Genomic DNA, 19,993 nt, shown 5'->3' with positions numbered 1-19,993 from the left:
GGATCTCGAATGGCTAAGTCACTTGCCTGGTCTGTTTAAAATTTCTCTTCCAATGACAAGGTTATAATTTCATTTCTTAGGGAATAAAAGAGAAAAAAAAAACAGCTGAAACAATTTCTAGCAGACTCGGCCAGAATGATCAAAAGAAGTAAGTGCTTGGATTCATTTCACCGCAATACATTTGGCAGGCTTCAACCATCTAAGATGTTGTGAGTACATTTATGTATGTTATGCAATTCTTTAATGATGGGAAATGTGATTTTGACAGTCTTGTATTCAGTGTTTCGAATATTGAGAAGCAGTTTTGTTTGTGTGTGGTGCATATCTGACAGTCTTCTTCTTCAGTCCTTCACCTTGTCTTGACTGATCTTGGTGACACAAATTAGAAATCCAGTGTGGTGCCTCTCTCCAACAGGTATTTTCTTGATTAGAGTGTTGTTACAAATCATACAAGAGTCCTCGTCCTAGATATTCTTTAATCACCCAAGTTTGCCAGCTCGGTTTGCTCTAGTTTCATAAATTTCAATTCTCTGATTGAGGTTTTTCACAAATTACATCTTGTGTGAATGTTTAATGTTATACTGTGCATATTTAACATTTAATGTATGTACAAAAACGGCTTTCATTAAAAAGCAGAGTGGATGTTTTATAAGGTGTACTATGTTGAGTGAAATTAGCCGCAATCACATGAACAAGCTTGGAGGGGCTTTTTGCACATACTGCTGTGACATCACATCAGTTGCAGATAATTCAGTTTACTCTTTTGCAATTTTGCGCAGTGACAGCTGTGTACACCTGTACATTTTCCCAAGTAAACAACTGAGACACCCCCAGCCCCTAATCTTAACCCCGCCCTCCCCACATCCCGGGACCTGCTTTCACAGACACTGCAGTGCATGAAAACACTAGCTCCAGGAAATAAAACTGATTTGGATTACAAAGATCAGGCAGCCCCTTTGACAAAGTTAAAGTTATGCAGCAATATGTTGTGAGGTTTTTTTTGTGTGTTACTTCAAGGAGCTGAAACAGAAAGAGAGCCACATCCTGTGCCTATCCGTTTATATATAATTGACACTAATAATGCCAAATACACTTAAAAAAAAAGAGAACTTATATACACATAGACGGTTATGATTTTTTAAAATTAAATAATAGGGAATGTTCATACTGACAATAATAAAAATATTACAACCCTCCTATTTTCTCACTAACTGGAATTGTTCATTATCAAACTGATAAACTATATCTAACATCATCAGAACGGTAGTAGGAATATTGACTTGCAAGAACATGTAAAAATCTTGAAATTTGTTGCTCGGTGCTTTAGGGGAGGATTTACACATAAGATGTATACATCTGTGATGGTTTGTTTGGCCAAGTGCTTTCAGCGCTGCGTGTACAATAAGATTTAAAACAAAACAAGAAACAGTATCTGGGCAACCCTCCATGCAAAAACCCCCAGTGATTTTCTGTCTAGTATTCTTTGTTTGCTTCTTAACAGCACATTACTTAAACTACTTGGGGGGGGAAAAACCCTTTCCATTGCCGATAAGAGCGCAGATGGACAGCAGGATATGAATAGTTGTCTATCACGTGTTCAGTATTTGTTTGTCTGCCATTTGAGATGTTCAGATCAGGAGCCTAAACTAGGCTTGTGATGGACAAAGTAGACCTCAACTCATGTTTGTTTTTGTTTGTTCAATCTAATCGAATGTAATCTATTATTATTATGAACTGTTATGAAATTTCCAATGTCTTTAGATGTGCTAATATGAAGGGCTTAACATTTTTGACAGTGCAGAGAAACTGCATACTTCATCTGAAAATAAACAGCACAATGTCAAAATGGCTGTCATTTGATCCCTCCAAAACATGTAGTCAGGCACAGTGCCTCGGAGAACAATTGGAAATGTACTGAGCGCGCTCTGCTACACTCTGGACCGTTGGGCAAACTCAGAGGTTTTTCAAATGTGCTGTTCACAGATGGAGCCGACTGGCTGCTCTGGATGGTGAGAAAAAGATGCAGATCAGTCAAGATGCAAGGGTTGTGGGATGAAAGAAGATTTAAACAACCTCATTCACTACTCTCAATCTAGCCTATTCCACTTACTGACCTGGAATAGTTGATGGCCTAGCTTTGGCTAAAACAGCAATGATTTACAGCCTCAAGGCCAGGTAACAGTGAACACTGTAGCAACCCGCTGCTGGAAATCAAAGAAACATTTCTGACATGCAGGCTATCTAATGTACATTTAATTCAACAGCATGGCCACAATTGACTGATTTCCAACATATACATACGTACACACGTAGTACAGTGTGTTTTGTAACAGTGCTAAGCATTCAAATTTACTTCCATTGAAGTGTTCGTAACAAACATGGATGTATGGAGTAAAAATACCTTTTCTGATTTGTGAAAGCCACAATATCTCCATCTCTTTCTTCTCATCCTCATTCCAAATTGATGCCAGTAAATAGTGAGATTTGACTCTTTTTTCCTTCGCATCTATTGTTGCAGGAAAACACCGCACAGTCATTTACCAACTTTTTTTTATGTTGAATATCAGATTTATCAATTTATTTCTCATACAGCAGTCAGCACATTTGTAGCTTTTTGTGTGGAAGTGTTCCTTTCTTAGTCATTTAGTGCCAGTACAAGCGATACAGACCCTGTCAGGCAGTGACCAAGGTAGACCATTCAAAACAAAATAATATTTTATGAAAGTCGAAAAGTTTCCTGGTGCTGCTTTAAGTCGTCACTGTCACTGATAGAGAAGTGAATGCATTTATCTGACTTGAATGTATTTTAAGTGCAGGACCCAGAATAAATGGATGGAACTTCCAAGAAGTTTTCTAGCGCCATTTAGTGGTTCAATACGAAATTACGGCTAATTTGTTGGATATCATGTAGTGAACAGTATTTTTAAATATCTTGTTTTAATAAATAAGACAAAGACACGATTTATTCGTGTTAAAATACAACCTGAAACACTTTTGTAACCAAGAACAGTCTTGTCTACAAGTATATAAGAAAGGGAGGGGAAGTGATCCAAAAGAATGAGGTTAGGCTCAACATTTCACATTCATAAAGGATGTCCAGGACAGCAGGGGGAATATAACAAAGGATGTTTGGATTAATGCATGATAAAAGAGTGCAAAATGAGGAACTGAAATGACAACGAGTGGAATAAAGGCCTCAGCTCCTGCTTTAACTTGCTCATTCATCTTGAGAGGATAGCGCACAGTTGGGAGTGGGTGGGTTGAGATGGGGAGAGATTGATGAGAGAAAACCCTAGATCTGCCATCAATGAATGGTAAAAAGATTTTTAAAAATAACAAATTAACTTCAAATAGAACGGTAAAATAAATGGCATAATGGGGAAAATAAGCAAGATTGAAGAGAAGAGGGACCGACACAAACAAGTGCAAGACTGGAAAAATGAAGTAGAATGGTAAGGAAGGTAGATGGGATTAGAATGGAGATAAACAACAAGGAGAGTGAAGCGATGGGGAGATTAAGAAAGGAAATCAGACAAGATGAATGGATGTGAGGCACAGAGGAAAAATAAAGGAAGATAAATGAGAAAGAAGGATCGATATCTGAAAGGTAGGGATGATGGGTTTATTTATGAATCATAGCAGTCAAGTCCTGGTGCCCCACCCTGACCAACACATTTTAATGATTAAAAAATAATGAATTTTTTCACACTGGACTCCGTAAAACACACACAGACACACAAATCACTAAGTACTGTGCACATGCAAATATGAACATTTATTGTTCAACCACATTTGTTTTAAAAGGTTCTTCGTCCAGATTGCTTACCAGCAGTATTTCCCTAAAAGAAAAAGGGGGCTTGCTGTGAGTTTCAAAAATAATAATAGAGAATAGAAATGATTTTAGTCCGAAGCATACATTTTGTAAGATGAATACAGACACACACACACACTGACACATTTTCTCCCTCTCTTTCTCTCACTATACATACACACATACACCCATTTTAATTATCCCGCGGGTTAACGTAAAGCATCATTGGGCTCCTGAAATGCGCTACATAAATCCAAGATGTCATTATCATTAGTCTCTTCATCATTTTAAAATGCACCAAATGCAGAACTTACATGAAATTCTTTCATCCTGCATATTTTGGCAAAAAGTGACAAATGTCCACATGCCACAACTCCGCAAGGCTTTTCCACTTGCCGAAAGCCATCAATCACCTTTAGAGGGCAAAACACACGTTGATTTGATAAAGGATGGATGAAATGAATATGAATGAATAGACAAATGAATGAATGGAGTGTCGTGGGAGTGCTTACCGGTACATTGGTTTGCTTGTCTAAAAGGAGCAGCTCTCTTTTTCCTCCAGGGTTCAATCCATATGACCAGTGCTGACTATAGATTACTTGCATTGACGTTGCCAAAATCAACAGCCACAGCACCAAGGACTTCATGGTTTTACTTTGCACAAGACAAAGTTGTCGATACAATATAATTAAATGGAAATCTGCCCATAATTTATAAACATCATAGATTTTGAAAAGTCAATTTTACCTTTTGTTGTAAGAGGAAAGCTTCTTTCAGCTGTCTGCTGTCCTTAGCAAACCTTGCAAGGTATATATTTGGTTTTCTTTCCTGCCGAAGCCCATTCATTTCACTGCAGGGGGTCGCAAAGTGGGATTAAGCAGTCCTGACCTTCAGGGCAAGCAAAAAATTAATATGCTCTTAAAAGACACATCTCCAAAATTAGAATATCATAAGGGGTTCGGAATATGGATGGAAGTAAAAATGTGGATTGAGGTAAATGTGAGGTAAAATTCATCACCTTAGCGTGAAAGCCAGTATTTCATTATATTTTTATGTCATCTTTATGATTGTAAACAAATAAAAATTCTAATCGACTTGCATTGTATAATGCACATGAAACAATCAAATTATTTTCATGATCAAAATTGGCCTTCTAAAAAGCGTGTTCATGCATATGCAGCCAATACTTGCTTGGAGCTACTTTGGTATGAATTGCGGAGGTGATTTTCAGCTTTTCCACAATATTTTATTTTATTGGGACACACTAGCACATTGGAGAAGTTATACTTGTGTCGATATTCCAAGACTTTTGTATGAAATAAAGCGTAACAAATGATGGCCAAACAAAAAAGACAAAGAAGATTCCTTTACTCTCAATGAGTTTATTTCTAAGAGTCAAATAATGGAAAAGTATTTCCACAGTCAAGTGCAATAATCATGAACAAGCAGCTCTGTGTACACCCCCACTTCAAAACAAAACAACCATAGCATCCACAATGTTTTCAAATAAATAATCAGATCACTTCTTTTGGGATTCACACCAACGGTGTAATTCGCCAACATTACCTTCATCAATCACTCTCACAAGCTTGGTACCTTCTGTAAAATAGAGTAAAAAAAATGTATTGCATCAGAGCAGCGCTGAAATACAGCTAAATATTTTGACCGGTCAAAGACAAACAAATACATGTAGACAGAGACAATCCAGCAAAGAGAAGATTGTTCCTTGACAAAAGAACATCTCCCTATATCTATTTACAATCTTTTTTTGGAAAGTTTAGGAAGCACTGGATTCAATGTACATAGGAATACACAATTTACATTTTTTGGGGATGAAAAGATATACTTGTGCAAATAGGTTCAAAGCATGATTAAGTGTATATATAAATGGAGAATTACTGACAACAATGGCCCTGATTATGTGTCTACAACCTTTGGGCAAAACAAGATGACTATTTTCGTCTCTCTTGATTTAAAAAGTAAGATGTGACTTTGACCTACATGAACATTTTAGTACGCGGTGCCACAGTTGATTACTGTACGTACATGCAAATGGATCACTGATGCAGAAAAAACAGAGGTAGATCCACAGAGGACAAGGATAAGAACAACAATCAGCTTTTTGAGCACAAAATATTGAGTGCTGTAACAGAACATGATAGGTGCAACCTGCATACCTGAGCCGTGTTGACATCTTGCTCGTGACGTAGTTTCACAGCAGCATTTTGAGCCTTGACACTTTGAGCCTTTGGCTTTCGATTATAAAGCGTTGTATCAGGCCAAAGTTACTTTTGGTGAAAAGTACAGCAACACAGTCATTTTTACGTGACATAGCTGCTGATTCATTCAGAAGCAGCAACCATTGTCTGGTTTGAATGCCTATTAAATCAGTTAATATATTGTGCTAAAGACTAAATGATGTAATTGTATTGCATTCAGACACTTCTACACACATTTTAGAAATGATTTTCTTTTATAATGTACGTATGTGGATAAATAGCCCCTCCATGAGCCATCACATTATTGTGGTGGAGAAGTTTATGTGTCACACTGATCCTCAGAGCTAAGCTGTCTGGGTTTCTATGCCCCTGTCAGGGTCGCTCATGACAGACAGGCACCAGACAAAGCAGATATCAAGAATACTTTGAAAACCTCCTCATTTCCACAGACACGTCTTTGAGGAAGCAGAGTCTGGTCAGTTGAGTTGTGTTTGTGTCTTGCAGACAAGTACGTCCCCATGCCTCTGTGTGTTTTGTGCCGCTTTCCTTCTGTGTGTGTGTGGTGGACAAGCAGACTCTGGACCAAAACGCTCCAATTCAGGAGTCAGTAGACTATTTTGAGTGAAGCATGGTGTCTGTGGTCAGTTTTGAGTTTGTGTGGGTCAACGTGCGCCTTCGTCAACCCCGTTCCCCTTTCTAACCTCCGCTGCCATGTTTGACCCTTCCTCAATTAACATCATGAGGAGGAGTCGTAACAGTCGCGTTCAACAGGAACTTGGATTCAGGAGGATCAGTGTGGTTTTTGGCCTGGCTGTAGAATAGGTGACCAGCTCTACACCGTCAGAAGGATTCCTTGATGATGCATGGGAGTTCGCCCAAACAGTCTACATGCGCTTTTGGACTTGGAGAGGCCGTTTGACCGTGTCCCTTGGGGGATCTTGGGAACGGTGCTCCAGTACTACAGGGTACTGAACGCCCTAGTATTTAGTCCATGTAGCCTGGTGTCAGAGTTTGGTGCGCAAATCTTGGCTTCCCTGCTTAACCTGCTTCCCCTGCGACCCAACTCCAGCTAAACGGCAGAAGATTGATGGATAGCTGAACACACACTAAGGTACATAAAAAAACCAACCCTGGATAAATAGTGTGATATCTATAGCGAACATGAGGTGGGTAGAATGTCAGTGAAGTGCATACGATTGATTACCTGCGCTAAATGCAGGCAAAAAAATAAAAAAGTTGAGACTGAGCGCATATACCATCAGAGGCTGTAGAGATTAAAGGAGTGGCTGAGTTGACGTGCATGCTCAGTTATCGAACGCTCTGCGACATGTGCAGTGGCGTTAGCATCTCCTCAAAAATGGCTCCTTTCACATTGGATCCCCTCAGGTTAGCCTCTTGTAGATCACAGCCAGACAGGTCGCAGTTCTGCAGCAAAGAAGCACATAATAGTATTGGGATCAAAAACTATAGGAAGCCTCGCTGTGATATGAAGAGTCCGCAAGCCAAGATTTAATTAAATCACTTCTTCCTAGCCTTGTGTGTCGTCCATCTAACTCAAGGCTGAAATTAGTATTGTCTGCAAAATCAACAAACAAATCTGATGTGATATTTGTGAGTGATACTGGTGCTGGGTAATCTAGTGCATTGGTCCCTAATTTAGGTTCAGTCGGGTTCATGCATTTGTTGGTTTAGTACTTTGAACAAGGTGATGTTCATGCATGGCTCATTTTGTGCACGAGTAAAAATCATTGATGTCTTGCATTTGAAAAAAAATATTTTAGTTTTCACTAAAGAGGGGTTCGGTGAATGCGCATAAGAAGCTGGTGGGGTTCGGTACCTCCAACAAGGTTAAGAACCACTGCTCTAGTGGGATAATGCACATGATTTAAGCATAAAAAAGAAATTTTACATTAGCGATTTAATAAATATTAATCGCTCTGCTGGACTCATCTCACCTCAAGATCCGTCCCTGCTAAAGTGGCACCCCGCAGGTTGCAGTTTTTCAGCTTTGCATTTTTCAGAGTGGCCACCCGCAGGTTAATGCCGGTCATTTGACTTCCTTCCATGTCGACTCCTTTCAGATTTGCACCTATTGGCAAAAATATTGACTGGTAGCAAACCACATCACAACAAAAGACCACCACATCTGCCTTGCTTAAAGAGTTGATGGGTTACCTTCCAGGTTGGCCTTCAGCCCAGAGGGATCTTCAAAGTTGCATCCTTTAAGAGAGGCACCTTCGGCATTGGAGCAGAGCATCTTCACGCCTTGTAAGTTAGCACCCTTTGAGACACAGCGTGTTTTATTGAAAATGTCAAGATTATTTCTCACTTTGGATATCCATGTGTATACTTCTTATGTGCTTCATTGGGCTCGTGTGGGTGCATGTGTGGACAGAACTTCACATAACAGAGAGGGGGAGGTGTGAAGGGGCTCTATTGTTCAATGACGTAATCTCAGCTATTCATTCATCTATCTATTTTCTGAACATTTTAGCTGCCTATGGGTGAGAAGCGAGATATACTCTATAGATCTTATGAAGCTCTGGACAGTGACGTACAGAGCTTTGTACTGGTCGCCAGCTAATCGCTGGGAACGCAATCTACTGTACTCAAATTCCAAATGACACTCAGCAAATCTTTGAGAAGAGAGTGTACAAAAGACCAACTCACATCCAGGTTGGCTCCGGACAGATCGGCCCGCTCCAGATTGGAACAGCAGAGGTTGGCGTGTGTCAGATTGCAACGGCTGAGATTCGCCATCTTAAAATTGATGTAGCGCAAATCAAGCCGGGACAGATCCGCACCACTGAAATTAAGACCCTAAAATAGTGAACAAGAGGATCATACACATGCAACATTTCTTGAGGTCGTATCTTAATCATATCTTTTGACCAATACCAATATATAATTTCAGTCTAATCGTCTGGCTTATGCGCACAACTAAATAACACACACACATAATTATTTACATAAATCATATTCAAATGAATAAACAGTGTTTAAATAATTCTTCAGCATTTGGCAATTACCTGTCACAATCTACAGCACACTAACCAGCTACAGCATTATAGCCAGCCATGTGCTTAATATAATAGGAGCTAAATCAGGAGCTGAAACATCGATTCTGACAAACTTATTTTGTAAAATACACGTCACTATTACATTAATTCCGTTCCTTTAGTGTCAACCATAACTGAAGATTAATATCTTTGTAAAGACAGAATATATGATACAGATTTTGTAATGTGCAAGCGATCAAAGTACTGGCTTGTCTGCGCATTATGAAGTCTTACTATGGTCTGACTATACATATTTCATCTCCTTTCTCCAGTCTCCAGACTTTGTAACGTGTGAGTTTCCTTAACACATAAATCACAGGTCTTGGACTGACAAATAATCACATTTCATGAACAAATCTATGGAATGCATTTGATGCTCCCTTTAGGCTGGAGCCATGTGATGCAGTCAGATCATTATATACTGTATTGATATTTTTAAACTTGTATTACCTGGCAACGGAGCTCAGACTTGGTGGGTGTAGCCAAAAGAAAACGCACAAACTCCTTGCGGGAAATGGGAGAATGGTCTTCGGGCGGCTGGGAGTTCTGGTGTGCATATATGACTGGTCAGTGCACACAGCTCAGCCAGAACGACACATCTTGAGAATGTCAAACTACATTACCTTGATGACCAATTCCAACTGATCGGCAAGTTGCTCAATTCCAAAAAAACGAGCCTCCTCAAGAACACCTGGAAAACATGTCATCACTGTTCATATGTATTCAATAGGACTGAAAATTTTTCAGTAATTAAAATACCGGTAATTTGATTACTTGTTCATCCATGCCATACATTTATATTACGTATGTTTAATCATTATAAATGTATTCTTACCTCTGATATTTATGCCCTCATTGATAATAAGCTGACCATGCCTCAAGTAATTAAGAATCGGCTCAAAGTATTCAGGGCTGCGGTCGATGAGGTAGGCCCCATGCTCATCTTGCTTGTTTCCCCACACATCTGCAGCAAAGAGACAAAATAATTATCATCGGAGAAATAACTTTGACAAAGGCTCAGATTGAATATGAAACAAGAGTTGGGTAGCTTTAATGCTCTAGTGTACCTTTCTCTCGAAACATGTGAGCTAGCATACTCTCGGGCTCTTTGCTGACCAGTGTACTCCTAATATACAAAGGGATACAAACAATACAAATTTGAGTGACTACAATTTGCAGTAGGTGAAGACACATTGATGTAACAAGAGAGTGTGAGAAATACCTGGTAGTGGTGAAAAGACGACCACCAATATTCAGGGTTAACCAGTCAGTGTGAGCACCTTGTTGATCAGATCCACCTTTGACTTCATTTGGAAATTCTTTGAGGAATTACAAATGTTGTCTTCAGATTTACTCAATGGAAAATAACAAACTACAGACATAATCCAACTCACCAATAAATGGATCGCCTTCTGAGACATACAGCACGTCGTCATCTCTATTAAATCCGAGGCAATACCATTTAGAACAAGGCAATAAGGTTTAATTTACATATTTTCGTTGTGTCCTCTTACCTGATTAGGGCAATGTCATCGATGAGACCTCCTTTTCCATTATATAAACAGGATGCTTTAATTCCTAATTTATTGCTGGCTACGGATAGTAAGTCAGACAAAGCCCCATAGACTGCTACAACCTGAGCAGAGAAAATACATTTACTGTATTTATTTATGTTACAGTCTTCGACAAGATTGGAACGAAATGGCTCGTCAGCTTTGATGCAGGGCTTTCTGAGCTGCGATTGGGTGTGAATGGGCAGAAGAGTACAGGAAACAACCTTGAATTGGGGGATGAATGACAACTTATGCGACAAATACTGGTACGAAAACCAACAAAACAGCGTAGCAGGCCAAACGTACTCGCATAACAGCGAGTTGAGTTTTTACCTACCTTGCCATTTTTAGACGTCCCGTTAACGAATAACGTGACTCTTCTCATTTTTGCTCTTTGGTTATTGGTACTTTGTTGGAATTTAAAAAAAACACTTGCCTGCCTGCTAGCATGTATCGTGTATCTCAGGCTTACTAGCTAGCAAGAAAACACTCAACAACACGAGATTGCCGGTGCGTTCATGACAATCTGGAATTAATGTAAATATTCAAATAGTTGAAATAAGATCATTAATGACTGTTTTTTGAAACACTAATATTAATAATTTTGCAGTGGGTTCTCACATATTGAGTCATTATTAATCTTAAACGTGACCACGAAGTATTGAGATTATCTGTATCTACGATAATTTAAACTGAACAACCGTCATTGAAGATATCCTCTGACTGCCGCACTGCAATTGGTTGAGCAGGAATTGGCGTCATACGTTTGGGACGTCGATGGTGACGTTCCAGGTAGCAACATTGAATCGTATCGGTCTAGTATTTTGTTTACAAATAAGAGTTAGATCATTTATTGACTACATAAAATATCGTATTTTCCTCAAATTAGTTCAAATCGATGTAAGTTTACTATCAACGTTTTTGATAGCGTTAATGGGTGAAGGCAGACGTGTTAAACCAATGGAACGAACATTTTCAAAACAACTTGAAACTAAGAGGCAATTGTTTATTTAAACGCTTAAATGATGATGATAGAATTCTAGTCAGTGCACACAAACACAATGGCTTCTGATGGAGAACATTGTTGCTCGTGCTGCACCCTCCCTGTCTCTTCCAGTGTTTTCCAGACAGTGAATGAGATGGACTTTGAAAGAGGTTTGTATCGTTTAACTAGGAGACATTAGAGTTTAAATTGTATATAGAGGTACAAATCTTATCGTATGCAGGTATCTGGTCTGCCGCCATGGATGGAGACTTGAGGCGGGTTCAGTCACTGATCCAAAAGGGCACCCATCCAAACCTCAGGGACTCAGCTGGATATACAGCTCTAGTTAGTTCCCTAAGATGTCATCATTGTATTTATTGTTCCTGATCCATGTATTAAAAGTGTTTTGTTTGTGCACATTTTGTTTCAGCACTATGCAAGTCGCAGTGGTCATCTCACTGTATGTAAGTATCTTCTCGAAAATGGTGCTTGTGCATCTCCTCAGACACCAGGCGGTGCCACGCCTCTCCATCGGGCAGCATTCTGCGGTCACGTGGATGTCGTTAGATTGCTGCTCGTCTATAAAGCCGACCCAATGATCTCTGATGATGATGGCGCGTCTCCTCTACACAAAGTAAGATATACCTGCCAGAACATAGTAATGGGCCCAATGATATTAAGATCCCTATGTTTGAACTGTTCTTGCTATTGTCTGTCAGGCTGCAGAACAAGGTCATGAAAAGGTGTGTCAGCTCCTTCTTGAGGCCTGTCCCCCACTTTGCAGCCAGAAGAACAAAAGGCTCCAGCTACCCTTCCACTTGGCCCCTCAACAACATTTGCAGAAGATTCTAAAGCAATTCCAGTAGATTAATCCCAACCAAGACTAATTGAGCAATCGAAGGCTTGCTCAAAGAAGCAAGAACACGTACTACACTGGAAACGCGTTCAGAGTGTCCTTACCTTCTCAGATCTTCATAATGCCTTATTACTACAATCCAAGTGTTCATGTCTCTGTCTAAATTGTCAGAATGTTGGTATTGTAACTGGGATTGTATGTTCAATTCTAATAATGACTGTTCTCTTTGTTCTTGTTCCTATTACTAAAACCATACATACTCTTATTTACATCGGCATATGTTGAGCTAGTCATTTACTCTCATCTATTCCGAGTAACGTAAAGTTTTTTATGCATGCCAGGTGCACCATCTGTTCTCTACGAGCGATTGGTTTTCCAAATGTGGAGAGGTTTTAAGCAGAAGAGACAGTTTTAATTCAAAAAGAGTTGAACGTTTTTGTGTTTTCATTTGAGTACTGTGAATGTTAACTGTGAATGTTTGTTTACATGTGAGGTTAGTCTCTGCTGGCTGGTAGTATGAGGCCAGGCAGCAGGGGGAGCCATCAACTAAATGGACTTACTGCTTTGGCCAACCATGTGTGACCTCGTTCATTCTTCCTGCTCGTGTTTAGAAAACTAGCTGTCTGTCAGTCTGAAAGACCATAAAAAGCCAGAGTGGCTGCCACAGTTAATTTTAACACATTGCCCTACATAGGTAACTAAACAGCAGTGGGTTGACTCCTATTTTCCATTTGAGTTTTAAAAAATAATTGGGTCTCTCATAGTAGGAAAACTTACATGCAATATTTATTTTGTCACTTGCCAGCCATAATTTAAAAATTTTAACCTGTTTTTAAATGTTCTTGTATAAAAGGACTGTGTTACAGATGTCATTGGGGGGAAAAACACAGTTGAGACTTTGTTGCTCATTCTACCCTTTTTTTCCATCTTTCTTGTCATACGGAAAACAAATATCTTGGTTACAAAATATGGAGACGATATGCTGTATCTCTTTGTTTTAAGTTCTGCACGCCTACAGTACCAAACAATCTCATGTTTATTGTAGTCACAAAAAAAACGATATGCAGAGAGGGGAAAACAAAGAAGGAAAAACTGGGAACACATCGGCCTTTCTATAATATGAAAACAGATGGGGAAAATCTCATAATTGAATTCTACTTTGGTAGGAACCACATGTATTTGTTGGAGACAAATACCTCTCTCCTTTACAGTGCAGTGCACTAGACAAAAACTAACTGCTCCCTTAAATCTGAGCAAGTTTCATTGGGGCCGGCCAAACTACCTTCTAAACCACATCCAGTGCGGCGACTGGATGGGTGCCAGGCCACATCTGGAGCTCATTGCAGCTGACGCCACACAGCACAAGGAGATGGGGTGTTGGGGGCAGATGGGGTGGTGTTGGGGGTGTTCTAGCTCAGAGGACTTTGCCAAGAGTGCTGTTTACACTCAGTGACGAATTCTTCCTCGCACACAGCCAAGAAGCACGATCACCCAACTCGAATGAGTGAGCCTTTTTCCACCCAAATCAGTGAATCATTTAGCATTCATTACATTTTGAAGAAAGAGCTCATTTTGCTTTTTAAATTAGCTGTGGTCTTTACTGGCTCACCTGCTGGTTAATGTTAAGCCAGGTGATATTATCATATGTGGTACATACAAATGTGGCACGTGAAAACAGAAACAGAAATGTACTCTGTTTCTAATAGTTGTTTTTAACTCATCCTCATATAATGAGGACATGTCGCTTTTTGGGATGTGAACAATGAAAAGGTGTGATTTTTCTATGCCTTTACCTCTCAGAACTTTCATGTCATGTGGAGACAGAGGGAGGACTCCACAAGATGAGGAATTTGGATTACAGCTCTGTTTAGTGAGATTTATTTGGAAAGCAATGAAACTTCCTGGCCCGGGAACCCACTTCCACCATAATGAGCCCAAGTTTAAGCAGGAATGGATGTTATTTTCATCCAAAATAGATGGCTGTCTGTTTGCAATTCTTGGGTGGATTTGGAACTTGTGTATAAAAGAAACAAAACAAAAAACAGAATGAGGTCGTTCTACATTTTGACAGTTTGGAGATTAAATTTAATGCTGCTAGATCATGTACCTATGCTTCAGTACTACTGTGCATGGCTGTAAACTTGTTTTCCATGATATAAGGATAGTCTGCACCTTTTTTAAATGATCTTTACAGTAGCTCAAGCCTTCCAGCTGCCCTGGCAGAGCTGCCCTGGCAGAGCTGGACCCGCCTGTCCTCACCTGAAGTAATCCGATAAAAAGCTGGCAGATGGCTACACATTAAGGATTCAGTATCAGAGACTGGCATGGAGGTCTGTCCTATGCATGGGTCTCATCTGCATAAGAGAATTGAAGTGGGAGTCTGGGTGCCGAGTGAGGGGGTGTAGGGATATAATCAAATTTATGGGAACTGCTTTTCGGAGATTAAGCATAATCCAATTTGGACCCTCTTGCAGGTATCTTGTCATCCTCTGTTTGAAGTGTTGCTACATGTCTTTGACTTGCCAAGTAAGCAGGTGATAAGAACCAAAGGTCCAGTGACTGCTTCATGGATCATAGGCTTGTTGCATCCTCATGTGGTCCAAAATGGCAACAAGAAAAAAAAACTACACTACAGAAACTTTAATTACAAGCAGGTTTCCTCGTGAATAAAATTGCAAATAACTTGCCAGTGGTTTTGTCATTGGTATATTTGAGAAGGGAGTTTATTTTTCTTTTACATTGGGCTGATTGCTTGGGTGGATGGTTTGTTTTTATTGATTATGGAGATGTAATCTCCTCGAAAGCAAGGCCAGACAAGCAAGTCATAAACTATACCATATGAGTCAGAGGACAATAATGAGGCTTTTGAGATCATATATCTACATCCTATCACAGCTCATGACCATAAGAAAACACTTTTCAAACTTGGCAGAAGTATGCTCCTTACAATGTGATACTTTGTATTTTCATTCAAACATGGGTTTCCACATTTTTCTTTTCCAAAGCCATCATACAACTTTTATGTTTTGGGTGCTCCATATACTGTACACAGATGGGGAGATGTTAAGCCCATTTGAGGGTTCTCCGAAATAACATAAACCAGAACCGTTTTCTTCCCAAGCCTGATCTATCAAACAGCTTTCATTAATGACTTGCAGCATACAGCTTCAAGGGGCCTTTGTGCAGAAAACACCAATTAGAACATACCATATACAGCATATCACATAAAAGGAAAACTTCACTTTTGATCCCAATTTCCTCTTTTTTTTTTAATTATGGCGTCAAATAGGGTGTTGGTGGAACTTGAGGAATGATTCATGCAGGTGAATAATCTATAATTACAGCACATAGTACTGCCAAATCAGCAACAATTTTTCTCACACATTCGTTATCATGTGCATCATAAACCCGTGTTATCAAAAACATCAGTGAGTCAATCTGACTCCTACTGTATAAAATATCAGAAGTGATTTGCTGAGCAGGATATGGTGCAATACAATACTGAAGTTCAGCACATTCAATGGTTTGTCACATTCCAGCTTATTTGGTATTTTACTTCCCAACACTGCAGTGTCACTGCAAATGTACATTTACATGTATACATTGTAGTGTACTATTGATAGTGAAGGCATAAATGTCCTAGTATTTGGCAGTAAGCGTAAACGCAATAGACTAACAAAAAAAGGTATGCATATAAAGGTATACACATGACTCGTATAAAACAAAACTTTCCTCCTATAGACTTACAAAGCAGATGTGTTTTATCGTCAGCATTCCATGAGATGACACCAATGTTAAAACAATCTATCAAATCAAGTTGTAATGCAATATTGACTATGTACAGCATTTACAAATATTACAGAAAATTACATCATACCATCAAAATCTTAAAACTAGGAGTGTTTCAAAATTTGTGTTACAAATTTTTCCCGGAAAATTTTGTAACACGTGTTGTGAAATTAAGGGAGTCAACCAACGTCACAACATCTGTCACATTGGGGAACTAATTGTGTTAGACCTTTGATGACTGACTAACAAAACCTAACAACATTTCTAGTATGGACGGAATCCATTACAGGTACGTGACCTAAGACGACCTCATCAAAGCAAAAATAAATTAAGGAGTCAACCAACGTCACAACACATCTGTCATGTCAGGGAACTGATTGTGTTAGACTTTTGGGGACTGAGATTGTGTTAGACTTTTGGGGACCGACTAACAAAACCTTACAACATTTCTAGTATGGATTAAAATGATACAATGGAGCTGGAAAAACATCATGGCAGCAACTGAATACATTTACTTATAGGTACTGGATAAATGAATTTAGATACGCTAATAACATTGTGTCTAGTGGCTATTTATACATGTTATTATTGTCTTAGGATAGGTTTTATGTTATTTTCATTTTTATTTTTGGGGAGCAACACAAACTAAGAGATGCACCCTGATTTTGTTGCATAGTCACTATATTACGACATAGGTCCTTTTACTCTATTTAAAATGCTAAGATAGTAATAATGTTTTGAATATTTGTTAATAATCACCATATTATGACAAATGACTTTTTACGCTATTGAAAATGCTAAGATAAGTAATATATTGATTATTTGAACTGTCTTTCTATGGATTGGATCTTTTTAGTTCTAAAGACCACCACGGTGGATCAAAAATGAAACAAACCAGATGTCTTCAAACTGCAGACTTTCAGCTTTAATTTGAGGGTATTCATAACCAAATCAGGAGAACAGTGTAAAAATGATAACATACTGATGATGTGCGCTGAAAACAAAACTGAAAAAAAATGCCCAAAGAACAAGCAGAAACTGAAGACCCACGCAATTTAAGCACCAGGGATGAAATCTAGCATCTGGTGATGTCTCTGCGTTCCAGACTTCAGGCTGTAACTGGCTTCAAAGTGATTGAAATCAAGCATTAAAATGTCAAGTTTGACTTATGGTTGTTAATATGTCCCATTACATTTGGGCTCTCAATGGTGGGAGGCAAAATATATGCAAACTGTTGTAATTCCAATACACAATTATTTGAATGTACATAAATACCTTCAAATTAAAGCTGAAGGTCAGCAGTTATAGTAAGTCTTATTTCAAATCCATCACAGTGGTGTTTCGAGCCCAAAAGTTGAGAATTGTGTCAATGTCTCATTATTTACGGACATCACTGTATGTCAGCAACAACAACAACATAACTACAAAGTCAACACTTTGTTTTTTAGTGTGAATAATCAGGGAACGTTACACGTTCTAATTGAACAAGTTGGTTACGCTGATGAAGAAGAAGAACTATACAGGCACGTCGTCCCTCTATCAGCAGGTGCCCGACACACACTGGTCCATTCATATGCGCATTCCTATCTCTCCACTCGCAGTTCAGCTGGTTCCTCCCGGCCACTCAGGACAGGGGCGGACGCACACAAAGGGTCTTCAATCTGCCTCAGACAACAGGCAGCATAAAGACCCGGAAAACCACAACAGCGTTGTGTCAAAGACCAAGCTGGGGGTGGCGAGCCTGGGGGGTGGGGGGGCTGTGTAGGACAGGGCCACTGCTGATGGATGGATGAGGGTTGAGCTCAAGCAATGGATTGGAAGACGAGGGTGAGGGCTTTGTGCATAAAAGGAGAACATTTGTACTTGCCTATTAACAATGGAATGCAAACACAAGAACGGACAATGAAGCATCCTTTTGGGGTGATGCGGAAGCTGCTAGGAAAATGATGATGCAAAGTATCCTGAGGACAGATATTGTTTACACTACCTGTTGCCCGATTCTCTGTGTACTTTGGTGGTGAGCTGTGGTCAGATTTGCCTTCCGTTTACTTTTGCATAAAATATTCTTGGCTTTTCACAGTGTCTGGCATATTTCACAAAACAGAAAAGGAGTGAGCTGTGACCAAGAAATGCCCCACCTCACTCTAAACTAAATAGACTGTGATAAAAAGAATTGCTAATGTAGAAGTTCAAACGACTTCGAATCAACCATACCACTGTAGCAATTGATAAGAAAAAATACAAACAAAAAGTAAAATGATATTGCTTGTGTCTTGGAGCAAATAAATTTGGGCTGTCTTTCCATTTCCAAAAGTAGGCTGCAGAAGAAAACCAGTGTGCTGCAACAAAACACATCAGGACTTGTATACTTGTCTTGCCCTTGTCTGCTTGTGTGACATGAGTTTAGTGTTAACGATTTTAAAGAATTTTTCACATTTCAAATCAGATATAGGCCTATTGATGATGACCCATGTGAAAATATCCGATTGTTTTATTGTTTAGAGAGGAAGTCAAGCCCCAAATTGTCCCTGCAATGATATGGTGTATGTGCCCCCTAGTCTAAACACAGCGTTATGATTATTATTGCATTTGAGGGATTCGAATTAGGCAGCACGGTGACGTACTGGTTAGCACGTCCGCCTCACAGTTCAGAGGGTGCCAGTTCGATTCCACCTTCGACCCTCCCTGTGTGGAGTTTGCATGCCCATATGAGTTTTCTCTGGGCACTCCAGTTTCCTCCCACATCCCAAAAACATATTTGGTAGGCCGATTGAGCACTCCAAATTGCCCGTGAGTGTGAGTGCAGATGGTTGTTCATCTCTTTGTGCCCTGCGATTGGCTGGCAACCGGTTCAGGGTGTCCTCTATCTACTGCCCAATGACTGCTGGGATAGGCTCCAGCACGCTTGCTACCCGCGTGGGGACAAGCGGTACAGAAAATGGATGTATTTGACTTAAGCATTAAAACCCATTTTTAACCATCTCAGGGGGCAGCCATTTTGCCACTTGCTGTTGACTGAAAATGACATCACAGTCACACCCAATCACGGCAGATAGCAAAATATCCGCCCCCTGAAACGAATAAAAACAGGTGAATTTTGCCTGTTTTCAACATATTCCACAAACGAAACAATCAGAAAACTGTTTTTCAACTAGTTGGGCCGCTCAGAACATTTATTGCAAAGAAAATTCAGGGGTTGACTTCCTCTTTAACCATGGGAGACATATTGTCCTGGTAACCTCTTGACAGTAAACCCTCAATAGGTCTGGAAAAAGGTATCTAGTAGTACCATGCCTTTTTTGAGTGCTAGAGTGAATTCCATTGTTTGCCATGCCCTATTATCAATAAGAAATGCAGTATCCAACATCTCTACGGTAACCCAAACAAAGTCATCTCAATTTATGGATGCCCATAAGATTGCACAGAGTGAATGTTGTGCATATGACTAAAAGCTGCCACGTAATAAAGTCCACATCTGCTGCATTGTTATTTAATTACGCTACCAAGATGGTGTTCATGTGCTTTACAGCAATCAATCAGTTATAATCTGTGACATGAAGTCAAAGGCTTTCAAAGGCCCCAGTCAAAAGACTGTTTTGATCAGACTGTGCTGACTTGGTAGGTATTCCAAAATTACGAGTGTTTGAAATGATGCCAAAAGATGAGATCTATCCACGGGCCTAAAAAAGCTTTTTGCATTGCTGCTTTGAGTAGGACGTTG

At 39.6% G+C, this 19,993-nt stretch overlaps 3 protein-coding genes across 3 annotated transcripts; 1 reads left to right on the top strand and 2 right to left on the bottom strand.

The window, feature by feature from the left end:
- Positions 1 to 3,797: 3,797 nt before the first annotated feature.
- On the bottom strand, positions 3,798 to 4,657 carry LOC148398189 (progonadoliberin-1-like). Its single transcript, XM_088377074.1, has 4 exons — positions 4,561 to 4,657; positions 4,324 to 4,469; positions 4,126 to 4,224; positions 3,798 to 3,839 (listed from the first exon to the last, which is right to left on the bottom strand). Exons 1-4 carry the CDS (start codon positions 4,655 to 4,657, stop codon positions 3,798 to 3,800), a joined length of 384 nt encoding a protein of 127 aa, XP_088233200.1.
- A 520-nt stretch (positions 4,658 to 5,177) lies between these two features.
- Positions 5,178 to 11,279, bottom strand: kctd9a (potassium channel tetramerization domain containing 9a). Its single transcript, XM_088376918.1, has 12 exons — positions 10,980 to 11,279; positions 10,604 to 10,725; positions 10,484 to 10,527; positions 10,312 to 10,408; positions 10,157 to 10,215; positions 9,925 to 10,053; positions 9,713 to 9,780; positions 9,540 to 9,635; positions 8,701 to 8,850; positions 8,206 to 8,311; positions 7,986 to 8,119; positions 5,178 to 7,455 (listed from the first exon to the last, which is right to left on the bottom strand). The coding sequence occupies exons 1-12, from the start codon at positions 11,025 to 11,027 to the stop codon at positions 7,339 to 7,341; spliced, it is 1,170 nt and encodes a 389-aa protein (XP_088233044.1). The 5' UTR covers positions 11,028 to 11,279; the 3' UTR covers positions 5,178 to 7,338.
- A 110-nt stretch (positions 11,280 to 11,389) lies between these two features.
- ankrd39 (ankyrin repeat domain 39) lies at positions 11,390 to 13,055 on the top strand. The gene is made up of 4 exons (XM_088376919.1): positions 11,390 to 11,797; positions 11,869 to 11,972; positions 12,058 to 12,261; positions 12,347 to 13,055. Exons 1-4 carry the CDS (start codon positions 11,704 to 11,706, stop codon positions 12,491 to 12,493), a joined length of 549 nt encoding a protein of 182 aa, XP_088233045.1. The 5' UTR covers positions 11,390 to 11,703; the 3' UTR covers positions 12,494 to 13,055.
- The last annotated feature ends 6,938 nt before the right edge of the window (positions 13,056 to 19,993 follow it).

This window comes from Syngnathus floridae, chromosome 5 (genome assembly GCF_059516105.1).
Source record: "Syngnathus floridae isolate MCC-2025c chromosome 5, RoL_Sflo_1.0, whole genome shotgun sequence".
NCBI classification, from domain to species: domain Eukaryota; kingdom Metazoa; phylum Chordata; class Actinopteri; order Syngnathiformes; family Syngnathidae; genus Syngnathus; species Syngnathus floridae.
The sequence above is the reverse complement of the archived record's forward strand: the minus strand, read 5'-3'. Positions and strand labels throughout refer to the sequence as shown.

Coding starts and splice junctions, on each gene's coding strand:
- kctd9a (XM_088376918.1), bottom strand. CDS start 11,027: ATGAGAAGAGTCACGTTATTCGTTAACGGGACGTCTAAAAATGGCAAG. Junction 10,409..10,483: donor AGAAGGCGATCCATTTATTG/GTGAGTTGGATT, acceptor AATTCCTCAAAG/AATTTCCAAATGAAGTCAAA. Junction 8,120..8,205: donor GCTGAAGGCCAACCTGGAAG/GTAACCCATCAA, acceptor TTTTGCCAATAG/GTGCAAATCTGAAAGGAGTC.
- LOC148398189 (XM_088377074.1), bottom strand. CDS start 4,657: ATGAATGGGCTTCGGCAGGAAAGAAAACCAAATATATACCTTGCAAGG. Junction 4,470..4,560: donor AGCTTTCCTCTTACAACAAA/AGGTAAAATTGA, acceptor TTTGTCTTGTGC/AAAGTAAAACCATGAAGTCC. Junction 3,840..4,125: donor GCAGGATGAAAGAATTTCAT/GTAAGTTCTGCA, acceptor TTTTTCTTTTAG/GGAAATACTGCTGGTAAGCA.
- ankrd39 (XM_088376919.1), top strand. CDS start 11,704: ATGGCTTCTGATGGAGAACATTGTTGCTCGTGCTGCACCCTCCCTGTC. Junction 11,798..11,868: donor TGAGATGGACTTTGAAAGAG/GTTTGTATCGTT, acceptor TATCGTATGCAG/GTATCTGGTCTGCCGCCATG. Junction 11,973..12,057: donor CAGCTGGATATACAGCTCTA/GTTAGTTCCCTA, acceptor ATTTTGTTTCAG/CACTATGCAAGTCGCAGTGG.